The sequence below is a fragment of the Myxine glutinosa genome, chromosome 11, assembly GCF_964187855.1.
Source record: "Myxine glutinosa chromosome 11, kmMyxGlut1.1, whole genome shotgun sequence".
Lineage (NCBI taxonomy): Eukaryota > Metazoa > Chordata > Myxini > Myxiniformes > Myxinidae > Myxine > Myxine glutinosa.
The window spans coordinates 27,553,815-27,575,507 of NC_136271.1; the positions used below are offsets into that span (position 1 = coordinate 27,553,815).

The 21,693-nt window shown below is 43.7% G+C and overlaps 1 protein-coding gene across 2 annotated transcripts in view; it reads left to right on the forward strand.

The window, feature by feature from the left end:
* The window catches only part of LOC137436521 (laminin subunit beta-2-like), a 205,141-nt gene that overhangs the window by 110,700 nt on the left and 72,748 nt on the right, over positions 1 to 21,693 (forward strand). For both annotated transcript variants that reach the window (XM_068130383.2, XM_068130382.2), the window contains exons 11-14: positions 5,574 to 5,753; positions 6,073 to 6,185; positions 6,898 to 6,980; positions 14,097 to 14,244. In XM_068130383.2, coding sequence (XP_067986484.2) covers positions 5,574 to 5,753; positions 6,073 to 6,185; positions 6,898 to 6,980; positions 14,097 to 14,244 — 524 coding nt within the window. The remainder of the gene's footprint in view (positions 1 to 5,573; positions 5,754 to 6,072; positions 6,186 to 6,897; positions 6,981 to 14,096; positions 14,245 to 21,693) is intronic.

Sequence of the window (21,693 nt, forward strand, 5' to 3'; positions counted from 1 at the left end):
TTTCCATGGAATTCATCAGATCCGAACCTGAACCAAGATCAAATCACCTTGTTCTTGTCATCTAACCAACTCATCCACTACGCTTTGTCATTATCCATCCACAACTTCTTGAAATATCATGTTATATATCGTTTTTGGCTCTATCACTCAATGGTGAAGAATCACTTAAACTTAAGAAGCTGATTCCACAAGTGAGTGTAAAATATGAACAAATGAGTGTAGGTGAGCAGTAATTCTTAATTTTGAGAGTTTGGCCAAAAGAGGAACTGCAAGAGCTTTGGAGAAGCTTGGGAGGGAACACAGCAAGGAAAGGGTAGCAAGACTAAAAAAGAGGCAGTAAAAGACAGATAGGCCACCGATCTGTATGTGATGTGGGAGAAACTGGTCGAAAGACTTGGCTTCATCGTAAGAGATTCCAATGATTTTTAGCGTATTTGTCTCCACAGCATCAAGTTGTGAGATGAGTGAGGCGGTAGTACCAGAGCATCATACTGCAGATGAAGCCCTTGCACAAATTGTGAGAAGTTCCAATTTGCCATGGAAATCTTGGTCACAATGGAGGATTCCCTGTCGACAGCTGGCTCTGGGGGTCAACTTGGATATGTGGTTTGTCCAAGAGAAATCATCGCTGATGAGGCTCAAAACTTTGAGTGACTGAACTTCTTCAAGAGAAGCTGCTGCCAATCTATCTGAAGGTTGAGGGATGCTCTATGATAGAGGGTGGAATCAACAGCGAAAAGATAAGGAGGGATTTCCATTGAGTCAGAAAGATCATTGATGAAGATGAGAAACAGGACAGGCCCAAGACACTGCATTGGGGCACTCCAGCCTCGAGAGGAAGAGGAGCTGAGAGGATCGTGTTGGGAGCCAACCATTGGCTATGAGAGAGGATGAAGTCAGTAAGCCATGTGTCGAGGTGGCCTTGGATGCCATAGGAAGAGAGTGTGTTGAGCAAAGCAGGATGCCAGACTGTGTCAAGTGTTTTTGGACTGTGCATGCCTTTGAGTAGACAACTCGGGTTTGCATTTTGTCCATAGTGGTAACAATTCCATTAAAAACCGGCCCTTTTTGGGGATTGTTGCTGAGGAGCTATCATCACTTGTGAGATTGAAGATTTGCAAGTGTATTCGTTCCCTGAATATGTTTGCCTGGCTGTTTGTCTGTCAGTCCCCTACAGGTCGCAATTCTAAACCAATTTTCACAAAAATTAACCAACAGGTGGAGCTCGTCAAAAGTTGGAAACCCATTCTTTCTGAGGTCAAAGATCGAGGTCACAAATCGTCAATTTTCATGTGATTAAGTTCATTTATCTATCCACCTACACATATAAAACTGAAAAACACAATTGAAGAAGCTGTCTGTCCATCCGTCTGTGAGGCCGTCTTCCGTGAAGCCATGTGACTATGTCTATTAATTACCCGAAGGAGACCCAAGAAACCCTGAAGACCTAGAAGACCCCGAAGAGTGAAAAGACCCTTAAAGACCCTGAATACCTATATGGCCCAATAGACCCAAAACTACCCCGAAGAGTCAAAATATCCTGAAGACCCTTAAAGACGAAAAACACACAAAAGACACTTAAAGACGCAAAGCATCCAAACGACCCAGAGGTCCCTAAAGACCCCGAAGACTAAAAATTCCTGGAGGACTCAAAATACCCCAGAGGATCCAAAAGTCCCCAGAGACCAAAGACCCTTAAAGACCCCAAAGACCCAAAAGGCCCTTAAAGACCCAAAGGATCAAAAAAGACTCAGAGGACCCTAAAGACCTTCAATAACCCTAAGAAAATATGGAATCTACCAATAACCCTAAAAACACCAAAGACCCAAAAGACCCTCAGTGACCCCAAAGTCTCAAATATCCAAAACACCCTTAAGACACTTAAGATCCTGAAGACCCCAACAACCCTGAAGTGAAGACCCCTAAGATCCTGAATAACCATAAGACCCATTAGACCACAATATCCGAAAGAAACCCAAGACCATTAAGACCCATTTTACCTTTAAGACCCTTTCAATACTTTAGACACCTTTCGATCCCTTCACCCTGTGGACCTTTAATATCTTTTAGACCCCTAGAACCTCTAGACCTTTACACCCCTTAAGTCCCTTTCGACCCATCAAACCTTAACACCATTTAGACCCCTTAGACCCCTGAGACAGCTACGACAGCTTGGATCCTTGACCATTTCAAGCTTAAGACCATTTAGACCTTTTTAGATTACAAATAAATTACAAATAAATAATATCACCCATATTGCAAATAAATTTGTATAAAAGAAATGTTTGGTTCACCAATCAAAACCTAAAAGCCTATTATTTTTGAGGTCTAAGATTCAAAGATCGAGGTCACATAAAATTGTCATTTGCCTTCTGATGGATTTGAAATTTGAACAGGGTTTGCATATTGGGTCACTGACAGGTTCACCAAATATCATAACAATAGATTTAGCCATTTTTCCTTGTCAACGGTTTCCATGACAACAATTTCTATCGAGTATAATCAAATTGGACTGTTTGTGATTTTATTGCCATATACAGTCACGTGAAAAAGTAAGTACACCCCATGTAAAGTTTTGACTTTTTCAACATATTTCAACATACAGCTATTTGATCTTCATTTCAACAATATTGATAGATAAAGGTGATATAATATAACAAATATCATGAAACATTTACATTTTGTTGTCCATTGTATAATTTAAATAAACATAAATGCAAATTTCGCGTGTGGAAAAAGTAAGTACACCCTTGGCTCTAATAGGTGGTATTGCCCCCTTTGGCAGAAACAACCTCAAGTAGGTGTTTCTTATAACTGTCTACCAGTCTCTGACATCGACTGGGAGAAATTTTTGCCCACTCCTCCATGCAGAATTCTTTCAGCTGTGCGATGTTTGAGGGGTTTCTTGCATGCACAGCTCCTTTCAAATCCCCCCACAACATCTCGATGGGATTTAGATCCGGGCTTTGACTTGGCCATTCCAGAACCCTCCATTTCTTTCTTTACAGCCATTCCTTGGTGGATTTACTGGTATGTTTAGGGTCATTGTCATGATGCAAGGTCCACCTTCGGTTGAGCTTCAACTTTCGACAGATGGCCTCACATTATCCTCAAGCACCCTCTGGTACAATGAAGAATTAATGGTGGATTCAATGATGGTGAGCTGCCCAGGCCCTGATGCAGCAAAGCTGCCCCAAACCATAATATTTAAACCACCATGCTTTACAGTTGATATCAGGTTCTTGTGGTCAAATGCTGTCTTTGGTTTTCGCCGAACATGTCTTCTGGTACTGTGGCAAAATATCTCTATCTTTGACTCATCTGTCCAGAGCACATTGTTCCAGAAGTGCTGGTCTTTGCCTAGGTGTTCATTGGCAAGCTTTAGTCTTGCCCTGATGTTCTTTCTGGACAGCAAAGGTTTCCTCCTGGCTCACCTCCCATGTAGATCAAATTTGTGCAGCCTCTTTCTAATGGTAGACTCGTGCACTTTGACATCAACAGTGGCAAGAGCTACCTGTAGGTCCCGTGATGACATTCTGGGGATCTTAGAGACTTCTTTCAGCATCTTGTGGCCTGCTCTCGGGCTGAACTTGCTGGGGCGGCCTGGCCTGAACAAGTTGGCAGTTGTTTGGAATCTCCTCCACTTGTAGATGATCTTCCGGCCAGTCGAATGATTGATTTAAAATTGTTTGGAGATCTTTTAAAATCCCTTCCCAGACTCGTAGGCATCTATAACCTTCTTTCTGAAGGCCTCAGAGAGCTCTTTTGATCTAGGCATGGTGATGCCGCACACTTCAACAACAAAGAGCAAACCAAACTAAATGTCTGAGGTTTAAATAAGACAGGTTCCTCCAAGATCCTCTCTAACGATGTTCTAATCATTTGCACCTGAGCTGGTGCACCTGATTCTAATTTTAGGTATTTGAAGTAGTGCTAAATGTAGGGGTGTACTTACTTTTTCCACATGCGAAATTTGCATTTATGTTTATTTAAATTATACAATGGACTACAGAATGTAAATGTTTCATGATATTTGTTATATTATATCACCTTTATCTATCAATATTGTTGAAATGAAGATCAAATAGCTGTATGTTGAAATATGTTGAAAAAGTCAAAACTTTACATGGGGTGTACTTACTTTTTCACGTGACTGTATACTTTGATATTTTTTGAATATGTGAAATTTAAATGTACACATCTTATCTGTATGTATCTGTAGTATATGTGTATAAAATCTGATCAAAATTAGTCAAAGGCCAAGACCATCCAAAACGTGTAAAACACCTATTTGGCCGCAGTTATAAAATTTATCGACCAAATATATTATGCACAACATTCAATCATGTAAATTGTAAAACACATAATAGGTGAAACTTTAGAAATTGCCAAATTTCTGTTTCCATGGCAACTATTCTTTATTGCATTTCTGAAGCATCTTACTTTAATTCACCAAATGTCCGTCTGTCCGTCTGTTCCCAGGTACCGCAAAAACCGCTGAACCGATCACAACGATATTTTGGGTGGGTAATCCTGGGACCCTCTGGAGTAAAATAGGCTATATTGTTTTTCCAATTTCAGCTTTGGTCTCCAGCATTGTCAGGTTTGGACTCCCGCATAACATTATTGTCCCTGGGTACCGCAAAAACGGCTGCACCGAGCATAACGATTTCCTGGAACCGCTGCAGGAAAATCCTACGAGAATTCACCAAAAGAACATGACATGAAAATTAAAAACGGCTGAACAGTATTTCATGAACATTTCATTGCGGAATTGAGGAAAATCCTGATGAGTTACGAACCTGCCGCGAATGCGGAAGTGGACAGATTACGGCAATGAGCTGGTTTGATAATATCCCAATACAACCGTCATTTAAAACAGTATTTTGTTAAAGTATCAATTGATGATTGGAATTTAGTGAATACAATTACGATTTTGAATTCGTAATTGTATTCACCCAACCATACGGAACTTCACGTCAGGATTTAAATATTTGTTTATGTCACGAATGTTGTTAAAAGTTTATGTTTTATATTAATGTTATTTCATTTGTGATTGGAGTTATGCTGTTTGGAATGAAAAAAGAGATATCGAGTTCAAGTGAATGACGAAATGCCGTGACGGTTTCTACTTTCGAAATGTGAAATTCGCAGATCGCCATATGCAGATTCGCCATTGACTGGGTATGGAACAAACGTACCCGTTTGTTTGCGAACGGCTACGTTTTTCATGGAAGTCCTTCACGAACTTGCTGTCCATGTCTGACGTGCGACTGAAGGTGCTACAGGAATGTGGAATTTATTGGTTTCATGCTTTGGCATTCGCCGTTTCTGCATTGTCTGTTTGCTTCTGGCCTCCGACCAGTGCGTAGCACGGGTACCTTGCTAGTTGTACTAAGCACATCTGTCTTGTTTCATCATTGATCACGCCATCTTTTGAGGTAGAGTTAAGTTAATTCTCCTATTTGTAATTTTGTGGACAAAATATATCCCGTGATGTATAATAGATCAAAACAATAGATGTTTAGCATTTTTTATGAGACTAAATAAATTATCATTGATCTTCATAACAGCCTGCAATTGTGACAAACGGGGCACCAAGGATGGAGGCCATTGTGATGGCTTGACAAACCCCACGCTGGGCCAGATTGGGGGTGGCTGCCGTTGCAAAGCAAATGTGGAAGGGGATCGATGTGATCGCTGCAAACCAGGCCATTTTGGATTGGACATCAATAACTATCTGGGCTGCCACCGTAAGGCTCTTTCTGACTTTCATGAATTGTATATAGATGTAATGCACGCTCCGGAGTGATCATGCACACCCAACATGCCGACAGTGTTGTATTCCTCCCAAAAAATGTCCTGTACGAAAGCAAATGTTTTTGGGTGTATCTCTAATGTGAATGCTAACTTCGTATGTGCCTGATGTGAAATGATGGCACTATTGCTTGATGCTTGTACACGCAAGTTCCAAAAGTTAAACCGAAAGAATCTGATTATTGTTCAATTGTTCGGCTGAAAATTAGTTTTGTGTTTTTTTTAAAAAAAAAAAAATTTTTTTAACTCTTCCAGCATGTGCCTGTGATCCTCGGGGAACTGTGAACGGTACAGCTACATGTGATCCATTGACTGGTTCCTGTACTTGTAAGCGAATGGTGACTGGACTTCGTTGTGATCAATGTCAGGTGTGTGGCTTATGTTCTCAGGGTCAACCTTCCTTTGTTTTGCTCTGGACTTATTTCACGGTCTTCATGTGCTTAAAGTTATTACTCATTACGGGTCGTTATACCTATCTATAGCTGGCATTATCATATCAATTGTGTTACAACTTTGATTGAAATTTCACCTTAGCTTTGTTTTCTCATTCTGATGTTGTTTATTTGTGTTCCCCTTTTCCTCTCTTATATCCCTCCACTCTGCTGTTTATTTGTAAGCATTCCACCGTCGGTCGTACAGCTCCTCCATGAGCCTCAACCTATGTGTTAAAAAAAAAAAAACTTCAATTGGGAAAACACGAGGTTTGAATTATATTTAAAAAAAAATTATGACTAAACTTGGCCCGAGCTTAAAGTTTGTGCTTTATTTCAGCCTTTTAAAATACAGATGCAAAAAGCACTTCCACTGAACTGGCGGTTACGATGAAACAAAATACTTTCCATAAAATACGAGTTAATGCAGTATTGCACATTTGCTTTGCCTTGTATAAGTATAAAATTTTCATTGCATTTTTGTTCGGCCAGTGTAATTCCTTTATGGCTTGGTTTATTGGCAGGCATGAAATAGCATGGAGGAATCAGCTATATTGGAATTTCACGACATGTCGTATGGCAATAAATTCAGTAATACCTGCTCAATAATTATTTAATTTAACTTTTTTGTTTTCTTTTTTTTATCCAGAAAGGCCACTGGGGCTTAAGCTTTGCTGAACCCAATGGTTGCTATCCCTGCACATGTGACTTTGGAGGTGCTTATGATGATATGTAAGTTTTGCTACTTTCAGCTGTCTCGTTCTGAAATACTTAAGGGGTGATTGTGAAGTTGTGCAATAATAAAGAAAACAAATGGATTATCTGCCTTCGCACTTCTCTTCCACTCCACCAGGTTATTGGGAATTGTTTGTCAAGCAACTGGGCCTGGTTCATAAACTAGGGTAAAAAAATGTCTGGGTTCACTTAAATCGATGCCATGCTTTCTCACACCACATTTCAAAAATAAAATTTTCATTATATTCAAGATATTTATTTATGTTCTGTCATTTATTACAGTCATTATTAATTAATTATACAGTTATTAACTTATAGTTATTATTGAGTGATTATTATTATTGACTGAAACCTTGGTCTTAACAGATTAAACTAGAAGGGCACTCGGTAGAGCGCTTACCTCCGCTCGGCTGAACAGTTTACGGTTTGTATCCCACTGAGAGGCTGGATCTGGATGTGCACCTGATCCAACATCGAATCAGCTTGTTCTTGTTGCCTTTCTAACTCATTCACCTAGTTTTGCCATCAGTCGTCTACAAATTTTTGACATATCATGGTATATCATTTTGGGCCTATCACTCAATGGTGAAGAGTCACTTGAAAAAATTAAAAGCTCTCGTATCCGGATCCAGATTCAGATCTTTACCAAAATCTAATCATTTCGTCCTTGTCATATACCCGACCTCTCCACCAAATTTCGTCCAAATCCATCTCCAACTTTTTTGAGATATCCTGTTCACAAACAGACAGACAAACAGACAGGGGGTGAAAAAAATTGTCTCTGCCCAACTACGGTGACGGAGGTAATGAAGGGTCAATACATTTGATAAATAGAGCTAAAATGTAGGTCCAATTATCTCTTTTTTTTTGTATGCAGAGTCAAGGCTGATGGAAGAGCTAAAACACTGAACGGATCACGATGCAACAGAACAAAAGGAATTGTAGAGATGGGGAGGGTGGTGGGACACCAACAGCAGGGTTGAAGGACAAATTAGAGGGAGAGTTGGACAAATGATTGGTGCAGGGAGGACGCATGGGGTGGACAGGATGGATACAGAAGCAAACTCTCAGGAAGAAATGACTACAATTGTGGAAGCAGGTGGGCTGGAGGGTGGGAGGTGGGGGGAGGGTGGGGAGAGTGGTAGTGGTGTTTTGGGAGAGTAACCGGGGTAGAAAAGGTAATGGTATTAGATGAGGATGGTGGTGAACTGCTGTTTTCAAGACTTGGAAGGAAGAATGCGATCGAAGAGAGTTTGGAAGTTGTCTCCACAGGCGGGAAAAAAGAGGAACAAATGAGTGGAGGTGAGCAGTATTTCTGTATCTTGGGCGTTTTACCAGAAGGGGGTTGATAGTGAACCACTTGTGCCCTCCAGAAACCTTGGGGGGAGTAGATAAAAGCACGAAAAGAGTTGAGGGACCAAGACCAGAAAGGAGTTGGTAGAAGACAGAGAAACCACCAAAGTGTCTGCTCTGGGAAAGTGATACGTCCATAGAATCAGCTTCATTGCGGAAGATTCAAATTATCCTGAAGATCTTGGTTTCCATGCCATCAAGCTGAGCAAGGAGTGAGGCAGGGGAGCCAGCCCAGAGGGGAGAGTAGTACTCTATCAAGCTGCCGATGAAGGCCTTATAGGTGAATTGGAGTTCAGGTATTGCAAGGAAGGGCTTTGTATGACACAGGATGCCTAATCTGCAACTGGATTTGGAGGCCAATTCGAAATGTTGCTCTGGAGTGCATTAAAACACTGTTGGGAAAGACCTCACTCAAGTATAATCCATAAAATAATTAAATCAATCATAAATCTCTCATGCACAGATTTATCCCATCTCGCCTTCAATTGTCTTACCCTTCCTCCCATCCAGGGTACACTGAATCTTGTGGTGAGGTAGTTGCCCTGAAACAACTTGCCTTTGCCTCTTGGAAGGCTAATCCAACTGAAGGAAATCTCAGTTCCTTCCACCAAGCTCGGAACAAGTGTGTGTCTACCCTCAGGAGTGCCAGGAAGCACTATCTCTCCTCACTCAAGAATGAACTCTCAAACCTGTCTCCTTCCTCCAAATCCTGGTGGCGTCTGGTCAAATCAGTTTCTGGTGTTTGTTCCCCCTCCATCCCCTCCCTTACCTCAAATGGCCACACAGTTGACATCGCACGTGACAAAGCCGAATGCCTCAACTCTGTGTTCGCCTCGAAATCCTTAGTCCCAAACCCATCTCTCTCTGTTCCCACCTTTCCCAGTCGAACCCAACTGCTCCTGGACTCTGTGTCCTTCTCTCCTGACAAGGTGGAGGAGTTTTTGTCAAACCTCGACTCTGATTCTGCAACTGGACCAGACGGCATCAGCCCACGGGTCTTAAAATCCTGCTCTGCCGCTCTATCTCACCCTCTCTCTGTTCTTTTCACCCTATCTTTTGCTCAAGGTCATCTGCCAGCATCCTGGAAATCAGCTAACATTACCGCTTTACACAAAAAAGGTGCAAAAACAGATCCTTGCAACTACAGACCAATCAGCCTGCTCCCAATTATCAGCAAAGTCATGGAATCCATCATTGCTTCGGATATGAAATCTTTCCTCTTCTCCAATGGCTTGATCTCTGATCATCAATTTGGTTTCAGACCAGGTCACTCTACTCTGGACATGCTGCTTCTGCTGTCTCAACAATGGATGGAGGTCCTCAATGCCAAACAGGAAATCAGAGCTGTCTCCCTTGACATATCAAGGGCCTTTGATACGGTCTGGCACCCAGCTCTGCTCACCAAACTCTCCTCCTATGGTATCCATGGAAATCTCCATGCATGGCTTGTGGACTTCCTCTCTGGTCGTAGTCAACGTGTGGCCCTGAATGGATTTCTCTCATCTCCCCCTTCCTGTTCAGGCTGGAGTTCCCCAAGGAAGTGTGCTGGGCCCTGTGCTTTTTCTGGTCTTTATCAATGATCTCTCTGACTCTCTGGAAAATCCTCTCTATCTCTTTGCTGATGACTCCACTCTCTGCCGCTCCATTCCTCTTCCCTCAGATCGGCAGTCTGCAGCCTCCTCACTCTCTGAAGACCTGGACAAAATCACAGACTGGTCAAACAAGTGGAACATGTCTTTCAATCCTGCCAAATCTCACTCTCTTACTATGTCTCTCCGAAAAGATCGACTGGACAACCCTCCCATCTACTTTCTCAACAATCCTCTCCAAGAAGTTCTGTCACTCAAGCTTTTGGGTCTCACTATCTGCCATGATCTTTCTTGGGAAAACCACATTTCCAAGCTGGCCTCCAAAGCCAGTCGCCGACTGGGCATCCTCCGTCGTGCGAAGTCCTTCCTCGGCACACCTGAGCTCCTCACCACTTACAAGGCTTTCATCCGCAGCTCAATGGAATACTGTTCTCCCCTATGGGCTGGTGCTCCTGCCTCACATCTAGCAATACGCACCATTCGTATATGCACTACCACACAGAATAAATGTCACAGGAATGAATCGGAGCGATGTCGTCGGGGTTCTTATGGAAGCCCCTCAGTGGTCGGAGTCAGCATTGCACCTGGGTTTAACTTAGACACAATTTCATTGCAGTGGTTACGTTGAAACAAAATACTGTTTAAAAAAAACCTCATAAAATACTAGATAATGAAGTACAACATTTGCTTTTCTTTGTAGAAATAAAAAAGTTTCATTACATTTCTCTTAGTACAGTCTCGGTCCTTTGTGGTTCAGTTAAATGACAGGCTGAATATAGCATGGAGGAATCATGTATATTGAAATACCATGAGATGTGTACGACAATAAATTCAGTACCTTTGCTTCCAAACCTGCTCTGTAATTATTTACTAATTGGTAAATGTCAAAACCCATTCGGTAAAGTCCTCAGCTGCAAATGAAGGCATAATCTTACTATAATTCACCAAATGTCTGTCCGTCTGTCAGTCTGTCTGTCTGTCCATCTGTTCCCAGGTACCGCAAAAACGGCTGAACCGATCACAACAAAATTTTGGGTGGGTAATCCTGGGACCCCCTGGAGTAAAATAGGCCATATTGTTTTCCCGTTTATTCTAATTTTCCAATTTTTCAGTTTTTCCAAACACGATGGAATAATATTTACCGATATGAACAGTGATTTTTTTTTTTTTTTTTTTTTTTTTTTTTTTTGTATACAAGATCGAGGCTCGTGAAAGAGCGAACATTAATCACACAGAAAGACAAACCGACACATAAAACATATAACATCGGGAGCGGTAGACAAGATGGGGAGAGAGGGGGAAGGACACAAACACAACATTTGAGAGCAGGGACCGAGAGACATGGAGACATCGAGAGATCTGAGAGAGGGCGAGGGCTTTGGGGGGGGGGGGGCATGGGAAGGGGGCGGTGGGAGAGGTATAAAACATATGGACACTGCCAGGACTTCCAGGAAAGAAGTTGGAATTTCAAACAAGGTGGATCTGGGGTGAATTAGCGGGGGTAGAAAAGATCAAGGTTTTGGATGGGGGAAGATAAGAGATGGTGGTGAACAGCTGTTTTAAAGACCTGGAGGGAGGAGTGGGATTGAAGGGAGTGAGGGAGTTTGTTCCAGAGGCGGGAGAAAAGAGGAATGAAAGAGTGAAGGTGAGCAGAGAGCCGAGATTTCGGCAGTTTAACCATCAGAGGGTTGCTGGCAGATCTTGTGCGACCTGTAGGAATATTTGGGGGACAGAGCACAGAGAGAGCTGGGGGTGCAAGGCCGGAGAGGAGTCGGTAGAAGACAGAAAGACCACCTACCTGCCTGCGGTGAGTGAGTGAAAGGCCCTCAGAGATAGCTTCATCGCGGGAGATTCCAATAATTCTGAAAGCTTTGGTTTCAACAGCGTGAAGCCGAGCTAGGTGTGAGGCAGGAGCACCGGCCCATAGGGGAGAACAGTATTCCATTGAGCTGCGGATGAAAGCCTTGTATGTGGTGAGGAGCTCAGGTGTGCCGAGGAAGGACTTCGCACGACGGAGGTTGCCCAGACGGCGACTGGCTTTGGAGGCTAGCTTGGAAATGTGGTTTTCCCAAGAAAGATCATGGCAGATAGTGAGACCCAAAATCTTGAGCGACAGAACTTCTTGGAGAGGATTGTTGAGAAAGTAGATGGGAGGGTTGTCCAGTCGATCTTTTCGGAGAGACATAGTAAGAGTGTGAGATTTGTCAGGATTGAAAGGCATGTTCCACTTGTTTGACCAGTCCGTGATTTTGTCCAGGTCTTCAGAAAGTGAGGAGGCAGCAGACTGCCGATCTGAGGGAAGAGGAATGGAGCGGCAGAGAGTGGAGTCATCAGCAAAGAGATAGAGAGGATTTTCGAGAGAGTCAGAGAGATCATTAATGAAGACCAGAAAAAGCACGGGGCCCAGAACACTGCCTTGGGGAACTCCAGCCTGAACAGGAAGAGGAGATGAGAGAAACCCATTCAGGGCCACACGTTGACGACGACTAGAGAGGAAGTCCACCAGCCATGCGTGGAGATTTCCATGGATACCAAAGGAGGAGAGTTTGGTGAGCAGAGCGGGGTGCCAGACGGTGTCGAAGGCACGTGATATGTCGAGGGAGACAGCTCTAATTTCCTGTTTGGCATTGAGGACCTCCATCCATTGTTGAGACAGCAGAAGCAGCATGTCCAGAGTAGAGTGACCTGGTCTGAAACCAAATTGATGATCAGAGATCAAGCCATTGGAGAAGAGGAAAGATTTCATATCCGAAGCAATGATGGATTCCATGACTTTGCTGATAATTGGGAGAAGGCTGATTGGTCTGTAGTTGCTAGGATCTGTTTTTGCACCTTTTTTGTGCAAAGCGGTGATGTTGGCTGATTTCCAAGCAGATGGCAGTTGACCTTGAGCAAAAGAGAGGGTGAAGAGAACAGAGAGAGGGTGAGATAGAGCAGCAGAGCAGGATTTTAGGACCCGTGGGCTGATGCCGTCGGGTCCAGTTGCAGAATCAGAGTCGAGGGTTGACAGAAACTTTTCCACCTTGTCAGGAGGAAAGGACACGGAGTCCAGGAGCAGCAGGGTACGACTGGGTATGGTGGGTACAGAGAGGGATGGGTTTGGGACACAAGATTTAGAGGCAAACACAGAGTTGAGGCATTCAGCTTTTTCACGTGCGGAGTCAGCTGTGTAGCCGTTTGAGGTAAGGGAGGGGATGGAGGGGCAACAAACACCAGAAACGGATTTGACCAGACACCACCAGGATTTGGAAGAGGGAGAAAGATAAGAGAGTTCGGTCTTGAGAACGGAGAGATATTGTTTCCTGGCTCTCCTGAGGGTGGACACACACTTGTTTCGGGCTTTGTGAAAGGAAATGAGATTTCCTTCCGTTGGATTTGCTTTCCAGGAGACGAAGGCAAGTTGTTTCTGGGCAACAGCCTCACCACAAGATTCCGTGTACCATGGACAGGAGGAAGGGTATGACAACTGAAGACGAGATGGGATAAATCTGTGCATGAGAGAGAGCAATTTACTTTGGAAGAATTCCCAGGATGAGTTGATGTCAGAGGTGGTAGAGATGGGAGACCAGTCCAGATGATTGATGGCTGCTTGAAGACCGTGCCAGTTGGCCTGAGTGAAATGCCAGACTCGTCGACGCTGAGCAGGCTCCCTGAGGATGGTCAGAGAGATGTCCACTTTAACAAGGACATGATCAGATGATCCGATCGGAGCAGAAGAAGAGCAGCAGACATTTTCAGGGAAGTTAGTCATAACCAAGTCCAGAAGAGAAGATGTTCGCCGAGTTGGCTTTTATTTGGCAACCGATGGCAACCGATGTTGGCTTTTATTGAAATTCTACAAATACTGTTTAGATTTTGATGATTTGCGTGTGATATGATTTAACGGGCGTTTATATAAATCGTTAAAAATAAAAAAGCCTTCAATTTCTGATATTTTGTCTTTTCATTTTGACCTCCCAATTGAAGCCCCGCCCATAGGGCGGGTACCCTTGCTAGTAATAATAATAACCTTTCATTTCACGCCATGAAATGGAGCTGTCGAGGCAGTTTCATTGGCTAATTCATTCGTTCATTCATTCATTCATAATCATAAGGTTAAACACTCATGCAAAAAATAAAAAATTTAGAAATTGTTAAAGGCACCTGGTAAATGATATGTTTCTCGATGCAGGTGTAACCCAGTGGATGGCCAGTGCCATTGTCGACCCCACATGCAAGGCAAATCCTGCACCCACCCTGCACCTGGATACTTCTGTATGGAAACCTTCTCGAACGTCTACGAGGCTGAAGCTGCACATCTTGTGCATTCATCGGCGAACGTGAATTACTCACAGTACAACCTTCCAGTACCCTCATTATATCCGTTCCGTGGAGAGGATTAATAATACACTGAAATAATTTCATACTGTGAGTAGATTTAATTACTACTGTGAGTAGTAATTTCACATTCTTCATACCAGAGTCCCTGGTGTGTGCCCTGGTTTAGAATAGTTACACCGTATGTATCCCTGCGTGTCGTAAGAGGCGACTAAGAGGGTTGGCGTCAGGAAGGGCATCGGCCATAAAAACATTGCCTCAAAAAAGAGAACCATGACGATTACAACTACATATGGGCAGGGTACAGCCCGAAGTGGAGATCGGTTTCTGAGGTTTGGGACATGGAATGTAGGGACAATGACAGGGAGATCAGGAGAAGTGGTGGAAGTATTGATCAGAAGAAGAGTGGACATATGTTGCGTGCAAGAGACGAGATGGAAGGGAAGTGGTGTGAGAATGGTGAAGGGTAGGGAGGGACAGAAATACAAGTTTGTGTGGCAAGGGTGCCCGGAGGGCGTGAATGGTGTTGGTGTCCTGCTTTCTGAGGAGTTTGTGGACAGTGTGGTGAGTGTGACTAGAGTGAGTGATAGGTTGATGATGGTGAAAATGATGATTGGAAAGCTCTTGGTGAACGTCATCTCGGGATATGCTCCGCAGGTTGGTCGGAGTGATGAAGAGAAGGACAAGTTCTGGTGTGCAATAGAGAAGCTGATGGAAAACGTGAAAGATGAGGAAGTTGTTGTGGTAGGAGGAGACCTAAATGGACATGTGGGAAGGAGTATGGATGGTTTTGCAGGAGTTCATGGGGGTTACGGATATGGTGTGAGAAATGGAGAAGGTGAAAGGATTTTGGAGTTTGCTGATGGAGCTGATTTGTTGATTTGAATACTCAGTTCCAGAAAGAGGATAATAAACTTGTTACATACACGTCAGGTGGGTCGACGACAACCGTTGACTACCTGATGGTGCGTAGGCGAGATAGGGGGCACCTCCGGGACACAAAGGTGATCCCGGGGGAGCAGGCTGTTACACAGCACCACTTGGTTGTCTGCGACATAAGGGTGAAAGGTGCGAGGAGAGCTCGGCGGTGAAGTACCAACCGAGAATGAAGGTGTGGAGGTTGAAAGAGGTGACAGTAAGGGAGGCATTAAAAGAGAGGCTGAGTAGGGTAGAGGATGATGTGGTTGAGCTTGAAAGTGGTTGGATGTCAATGAAAGATAGTCTGTTGGGAGCCGTTGGTGAGGTATGTGGATGGACAAAAGGACCACCGAGGCACTCGGAAACATGGTGGTGGGATGATGAAGTTGGAGAGAGGATTGACGAGAAGAGGAAGAAGTTCAAGGACAGGCAGAAGGCGAAGGGTACCGGAGCAGAAAAAGCAGAGCATGAAAGTTATAAGGCAGCCAAGAAGGCTGTAAAGAAAGAGGTAGCAAAGGCGCAGGAGGGATGTAGGAAAATGTTCGGAGAACACATGGATTCGGAAGAGGGTCAGAGAGCGGTATTCAGGATTGCAAAGCAGATATCAAAAGAGAGGTGTGATGTGATGGGGGTGAGTTGCTTGAAGGATAAAGTGGGACAAATCGTTGTGGACCCAGATGGAATTAAAGGAAGATGGAAAAGATATATGGAAATGCTGTTGAATACAGAGAATGAATGGGATGGCAACATAGAGAGTAACCCAGTTTTAGGACCGGCAGAGAAGATAACTTAGAAGGAAGTTGAGGACGCGATAAAAGCAATGAAGACTAGAAAAGTGGGAGGGCCGACGGGAGTTGTGGGAGATATGTTGAAGGCAGCAGGAAGTTTGCGGTGTGAAGAGAATGACAGATCTGTAATCTGATGGTGAAAGAACGCCGCATACCAGTGGATTGGGAACTGAGTACCCTCGTCCCTCTATACAAGGGGAAAGGTGTACCTCTGGAGTGTGGCTCGCATCGAGCGATAAAGTTATTGGAGCATGGAATGAAGGTATTGGAAAGGGTGTTGGAGAGGAGGATAAGGAAGAAGGTGAAGATCGACGAAATGCAGTTTGGATTTATGCCAGGAAGAGGAACGACAGACGCTCTCTTTATTGTGAGGCAGTTGCAGGAGAAGTACATGGAGAAGAGGAAGAAGTTGTTTCTTGGGTTTGTTGATCTGGCGAAAGCATTCAATAGGGTTCCATGCAAAGTATTGACATGGGCATTGAGGAAGTTAGGAGTGCAGGAATGGTTGATCAGAGTAGTGATGGCAATGTACAAAAGAGCGTGCACAGCTGTAAGGACGAAGGACGGGAACAGTGGGGAGTTTGAGGTGAAGGTGGGAGTGCATCAGGGGTCGGTACTAAGTCCACTACTATTTGTAGCTGTGATGGAGGTGCTTGCTCAGATCGTAAAGGAGGGTTTACCATGGGAGTTGTTGTATGCAGATGATCTGGTGTTGATTGCGGAAAGTATGGATGGACTGAAGGAAAAGATGAGCAAGTGGAAGGAATGTATGGAGACAAAAGGTCTGAAGGTGAATATCGGAAAGACGAAGGTGATGGCAAGTGGTAAAGCATGTGGTGAGGTGGAAAGAACTGGGAAGTGTCCGTGTGCTGTGTGCAGGAAGGGTGTCGGAGTGAACTCCATTCAATGTACTATGTGTGCTGAGTGGGTTCATCAAAAATGCAGTGGTCTGTGAGGGTCATTAACCAGTGTGGCAGCTACATTCAAATGTAAGATGTTGCCAGAGGGAGCTGCAGATGGAGGAAATGTTGAGTTGGATCTTGGAGACAGCGTGAAGCTGGAAGGTGTGAAAACATTTTGCTACCTCGGAGACATGCTGAATGGAGAAGGTGGATCAGACTCGGCAATGGTTGCTAGAGTGAAATGTGCATGGAAGAAGTTTCGGGAACTGAGTGGCATGCTGATGAGGAGGGGAGTGTCGTTGAAGCTGAAGGGAAAGGTGTATGCTGCATGTGTGAGAAGTGTTATGATTTATGGGAGCGAGACATGGGTAATGAACGTAGAGCAGCAATGAAGGCTGGAAAGGGTGGAAATGTGAATGGGTCGGTGGATGTGCGGAGTATCGTTGAGAGAGAGGAAGACAAATGATGAAAAGCGAAAGATGATGGGAATAGAGCCTGTGATTGATGCTGTGAAGAGGAACAGGTTGAGATGGTTTGGTCATCTGTTGAGGAAGGATGAAAGTGACTGGTTGAGAAGAGTGATGGAAATGAATGTAGAAGGAAGTAGAGGACGGGGAAGACCGAGAAAGACTTGGCTAAAGATGGTGGAAGAAGAAATGCAGGCAAGGGGGTTAACAAGGGTGGATGCAGAAAATAGGGCAAAATGGAGAAGATTGTCATGGGGACCGCAAGGCTAACCCCCGCTCTAGCAGAGAAAATGGCCTTAAAATGCATGTTGTTGTTGTTTGTGAGTAGAGTACCTCAAGATTGATGTTGTGTGGGCCAATCAAAAAGTTTACGAACACTGATGCTGTCAATAGTGAAAAATACACAAACGTCTGTAATGATTATAATTCATCTGTAACGGTAAATATACAGAATTAGTATGACAAAATATTTTCTTGCTAGACAACACATATATATATATATATATATATATATATATATATATATATATATATATTAGGGTGGGCTTCAAAAAAGCAAAATGCAGATTTTCTCAGGGACATGGTCTATTTCTGTTCCTTTTGGTGTCAAAGGAAACCACACCAAATTTGAATGGAATCCAATAATATTTAGGGGTGCCACATCAGTGATGAATTTTCTCCCATGCAAAAATAGGAATTCCCATTTTTTGGGCTGTATATAAAAATATATATATATGCATGTTGCTCTTTGCATGTAAACGCTCTTTCACCTACCTCATTCTCATCCACCCTCTGAAAAAATGTCCACTTCTCCCTTCGTTGACCTCCACACCCCTTCCGACCTCACTGACTACTACAACCACACTCTCTCCTCCTGCCTTGACTAGCTTGCGCCTGTAAAAACCAAAACAGTTTCTTTCACCCATTCTTCTCCCTGGTTTACCCCTGAACTCCGCCTGATGAAAACTCGTGCTCGCCAACTTGAAAGACTCTGCAATAAAACAGGTCTCACAGTTCACTCTCAAGCCTACAAGGACCACCTACAACACTACAAAGATGCCCTCTCCCGCGCCCGCTCCGCCTACTACTCTCAAATTATCCACTCTGGCTCCGGAAACCCAAAAGCACTCTTCTCGACAATAAACAAACTCCTCCGCCCCCTGAACACCACCACCCAGTCATTCACAGTAGACAACTGCATCTCCTTCCTCTCTTTCTTCCAACGCAAAATTGACAACATCGACAACAGCTTGACCACCGCCGCACCTGCTCCCCCTCCAACCACCTGCCCCCCCTTGTCCTGCCATCCCCTGTCTCGGTTCTCCCCAATCTCCCCTACTGACCTCTCTGAACTCCTCATAGGAATGAAAACTGCCACCTGCAGTCTTGACCCCATCCCCTCCAGCTTTGTCAAGGCCTCCCTCCCTGCTCTCTCTCCACTTATCATTGCAACAATAAACTCCTCCCTGTCTACAGGCATCGTCCCACCTTCCCTCAAAATTGCTGCTGTTACCCCCATTCTGAAAAAACCTGGACTAAACCCTGACACCCTAAATAACTTCAGACCCATCTCCAACCTACCCTTTCTGTCAAAGGTTTTGGAACGCGCTGTAGCCACTCAACTCAAACATCACCTCTCTGCCAATAACCTGTATGAAACATTCCAATCCGGAATCCGCTCCAACCACAGTACTGAAACTGCTCTCCTCAAAATCACCAATGACCTTCTCCTCTCCTCTGACGCTGGAAACCTCAACATTCTCATCCTCCTCGACCTCAGCGCTGCCTTTGACACCATCGATCACACCATCCTCCTCACCCGACTTGAAACCACCTTTAACGTTACCGGCACTGCCCTCTCTTGGATTAAATCATACCTCTCTGACAGACGCCAGTTCATCTCCATCAATAACTGCAAATCCCCCACTGCTCCCCTCCCCCAAGGTGTCCCCCAAGGTTCAGTTCTTGGCCCCCTCCTCTTCATCCTTTACCTGTCCCCCCTCGGTCACTTAATCCACCGTCATGGTCTCCAATTCCACTGCTTCGCCGATGACATCCAGCTTTTCATCTCCACCAAGTCCGTCTCCACCGACACCCACTCTATCCTGACAAACTGCATCACTGAAATAAAATCCTGGCTTCAAATCAACTTCCTCAAGCTTAACTGTGATAAATCTGAAATAATCATCATTGGCCCAAAAACGCTCACAAAATCCACCCATAACTTTGCCCTCAACATCGACGGTATCCCAGTATCCACCTCCCCTCACATCCGGAATCTTGGCGTCATCTTTGACCAAACCCTCTCCTTCGACAAATACACTAAACAGATCACAAAGACAGCCTTCTTTCACCTGAAAAACATTGCCCGTCTCCGCTCATCCCTCTCCTCCACGGCTGCAGAAACCCTCATCCACGCCTTCATCACCTCCCGTCTGGAATACTGCAATAGCCTCCTCTATGGTTCACCCTCAAAAATCACCAATAAACTCCAATACATTCAGAACTCCGCTGCCCGTCTACTCACCCATTCCCGGACCCATGACCACATCACCCCGGTCCTTTACAAGCTTCACTGGCTCCCCATCCCCCAGAGAATCCAGTACAAAATCCTCCTCTTGACATTCAAAGCCCTCCATAACCTGGCCCCATCCTACCTGGCTGACCTCCTCTCCAGACACACTCCCACCCACAACCTCCGCTCTGCTGGTACCAACCTCCTGACCCCCCCCCCATCTGGACCAAATTCAGATCCTGGGGGGACAGGGCCTTCTCCATCGCTGCTCCCACCCTCTGGAACTCACTACCTCACACCATCAGAGACTCCTCCTCACTCACTACATTCAAAACATCACTAAAGACCCACCTGTTCAACACTGCATTCAACATTCAACCCACAGCATTTAACCCCTGACTATCTCTTCTCCTTCTCCCTCCTTTTGCTTTAAATATTTCCCGATTGATTCTTGTCTTTTTGCAATTGTTGTTTTCATGTATTGTTATGCATTATGTTTTCCACTCTGTCAAAGCGCCTTTGGGCTTCTTGAAAAGCGCTATACAAAATAAATGAATTATTATTATTATAATATATATATATATATATATATATATATATATATATATATATATATATATATATATATATATATATATATATATATATATATATACACAAAGAATTAAGTTAAGCACCCCCCCCCCCGTTTTTATACAACCTCGCACATTACAAGTTTGTTGTCGTCAAAACAGTGTAATATACCCATGATATTGCTATATTTTCTGGAGAAGTGATATTATGGTCACATAAAAACATAACAATCATGCCGTTTTCAATATTTTATTCTGAATAATTTAAGGTGAAATTTTTTGGGAATTTTAGGCATATTTTCACCTCAATTTAAGTATGGAGCTATAGGTCCATCACGGACAGTGTGGATGACGTTTATGTTTTCTAACGTACAGTCATTGTTCTGAGAAGACCTCTAGCGATCTTTGCGTCAATAACGTGTGTAGGACCCACGTGATCGGATCACTGACTCAACCCTACGTCTCATAGACCCTGTAAGCCGTCGTATGCGTTGCTGTGGCAGGTTGTTCCATTCCCGATGTAATGCACGTTCCAATTCATCCAGATTGGCTATTGGAGGGACCATCTTCGCAATTTGTCGTCCCAACATGTCCCGAACGTGCATTACATCGGGAATGGAACAACCTGCCACAGCAACGCATACGACGGCTTACAGGGTCTATGAGACGTAGGGTTGAGTCAGTGATCCGATCACGTGGGTCCTACACACGTTATTGACGCAAAGATCGCTAGAGGTCTTCTCAGAACAATGACTGTACGTTAGAAAACATAAACGTCATCCACACTGTCCGTGATGGACCTATAGCTCCATACTTAAATTGAGGTGAAAATATGCCTAAAATTCCCAAAAAATTTCACCTTAAATTATTCAGAATAAAATATTGAAAACGGCATGATTGTTATGTTTTTATGTGACCATAATATCACTTTTCCAGAAAATATAGCAATAACATGGGTATATTACACTGTTTTGACGACAACAAACTTGTAATGTGCGAGGTTGTAAAAAAACGGGGGGGGGGTGCTTAACTTAATTCTTTGTGTATATATATATATATATATATATATATATATATATATATATATATATATATATATATATATATATATATATATATATATATATATATATATATATATATATATATATATATATGCGGTGTCTGTCTGTTTGTCATGCTCTACCTTTGTGTGTTGTTGTATATTATTTGCAAGTCAGCATCTAAAAAGTCTGTGATGAATATCTCATTAACACTCTCCCCCTCCTTGCTCCCTGAGTATATAGCTA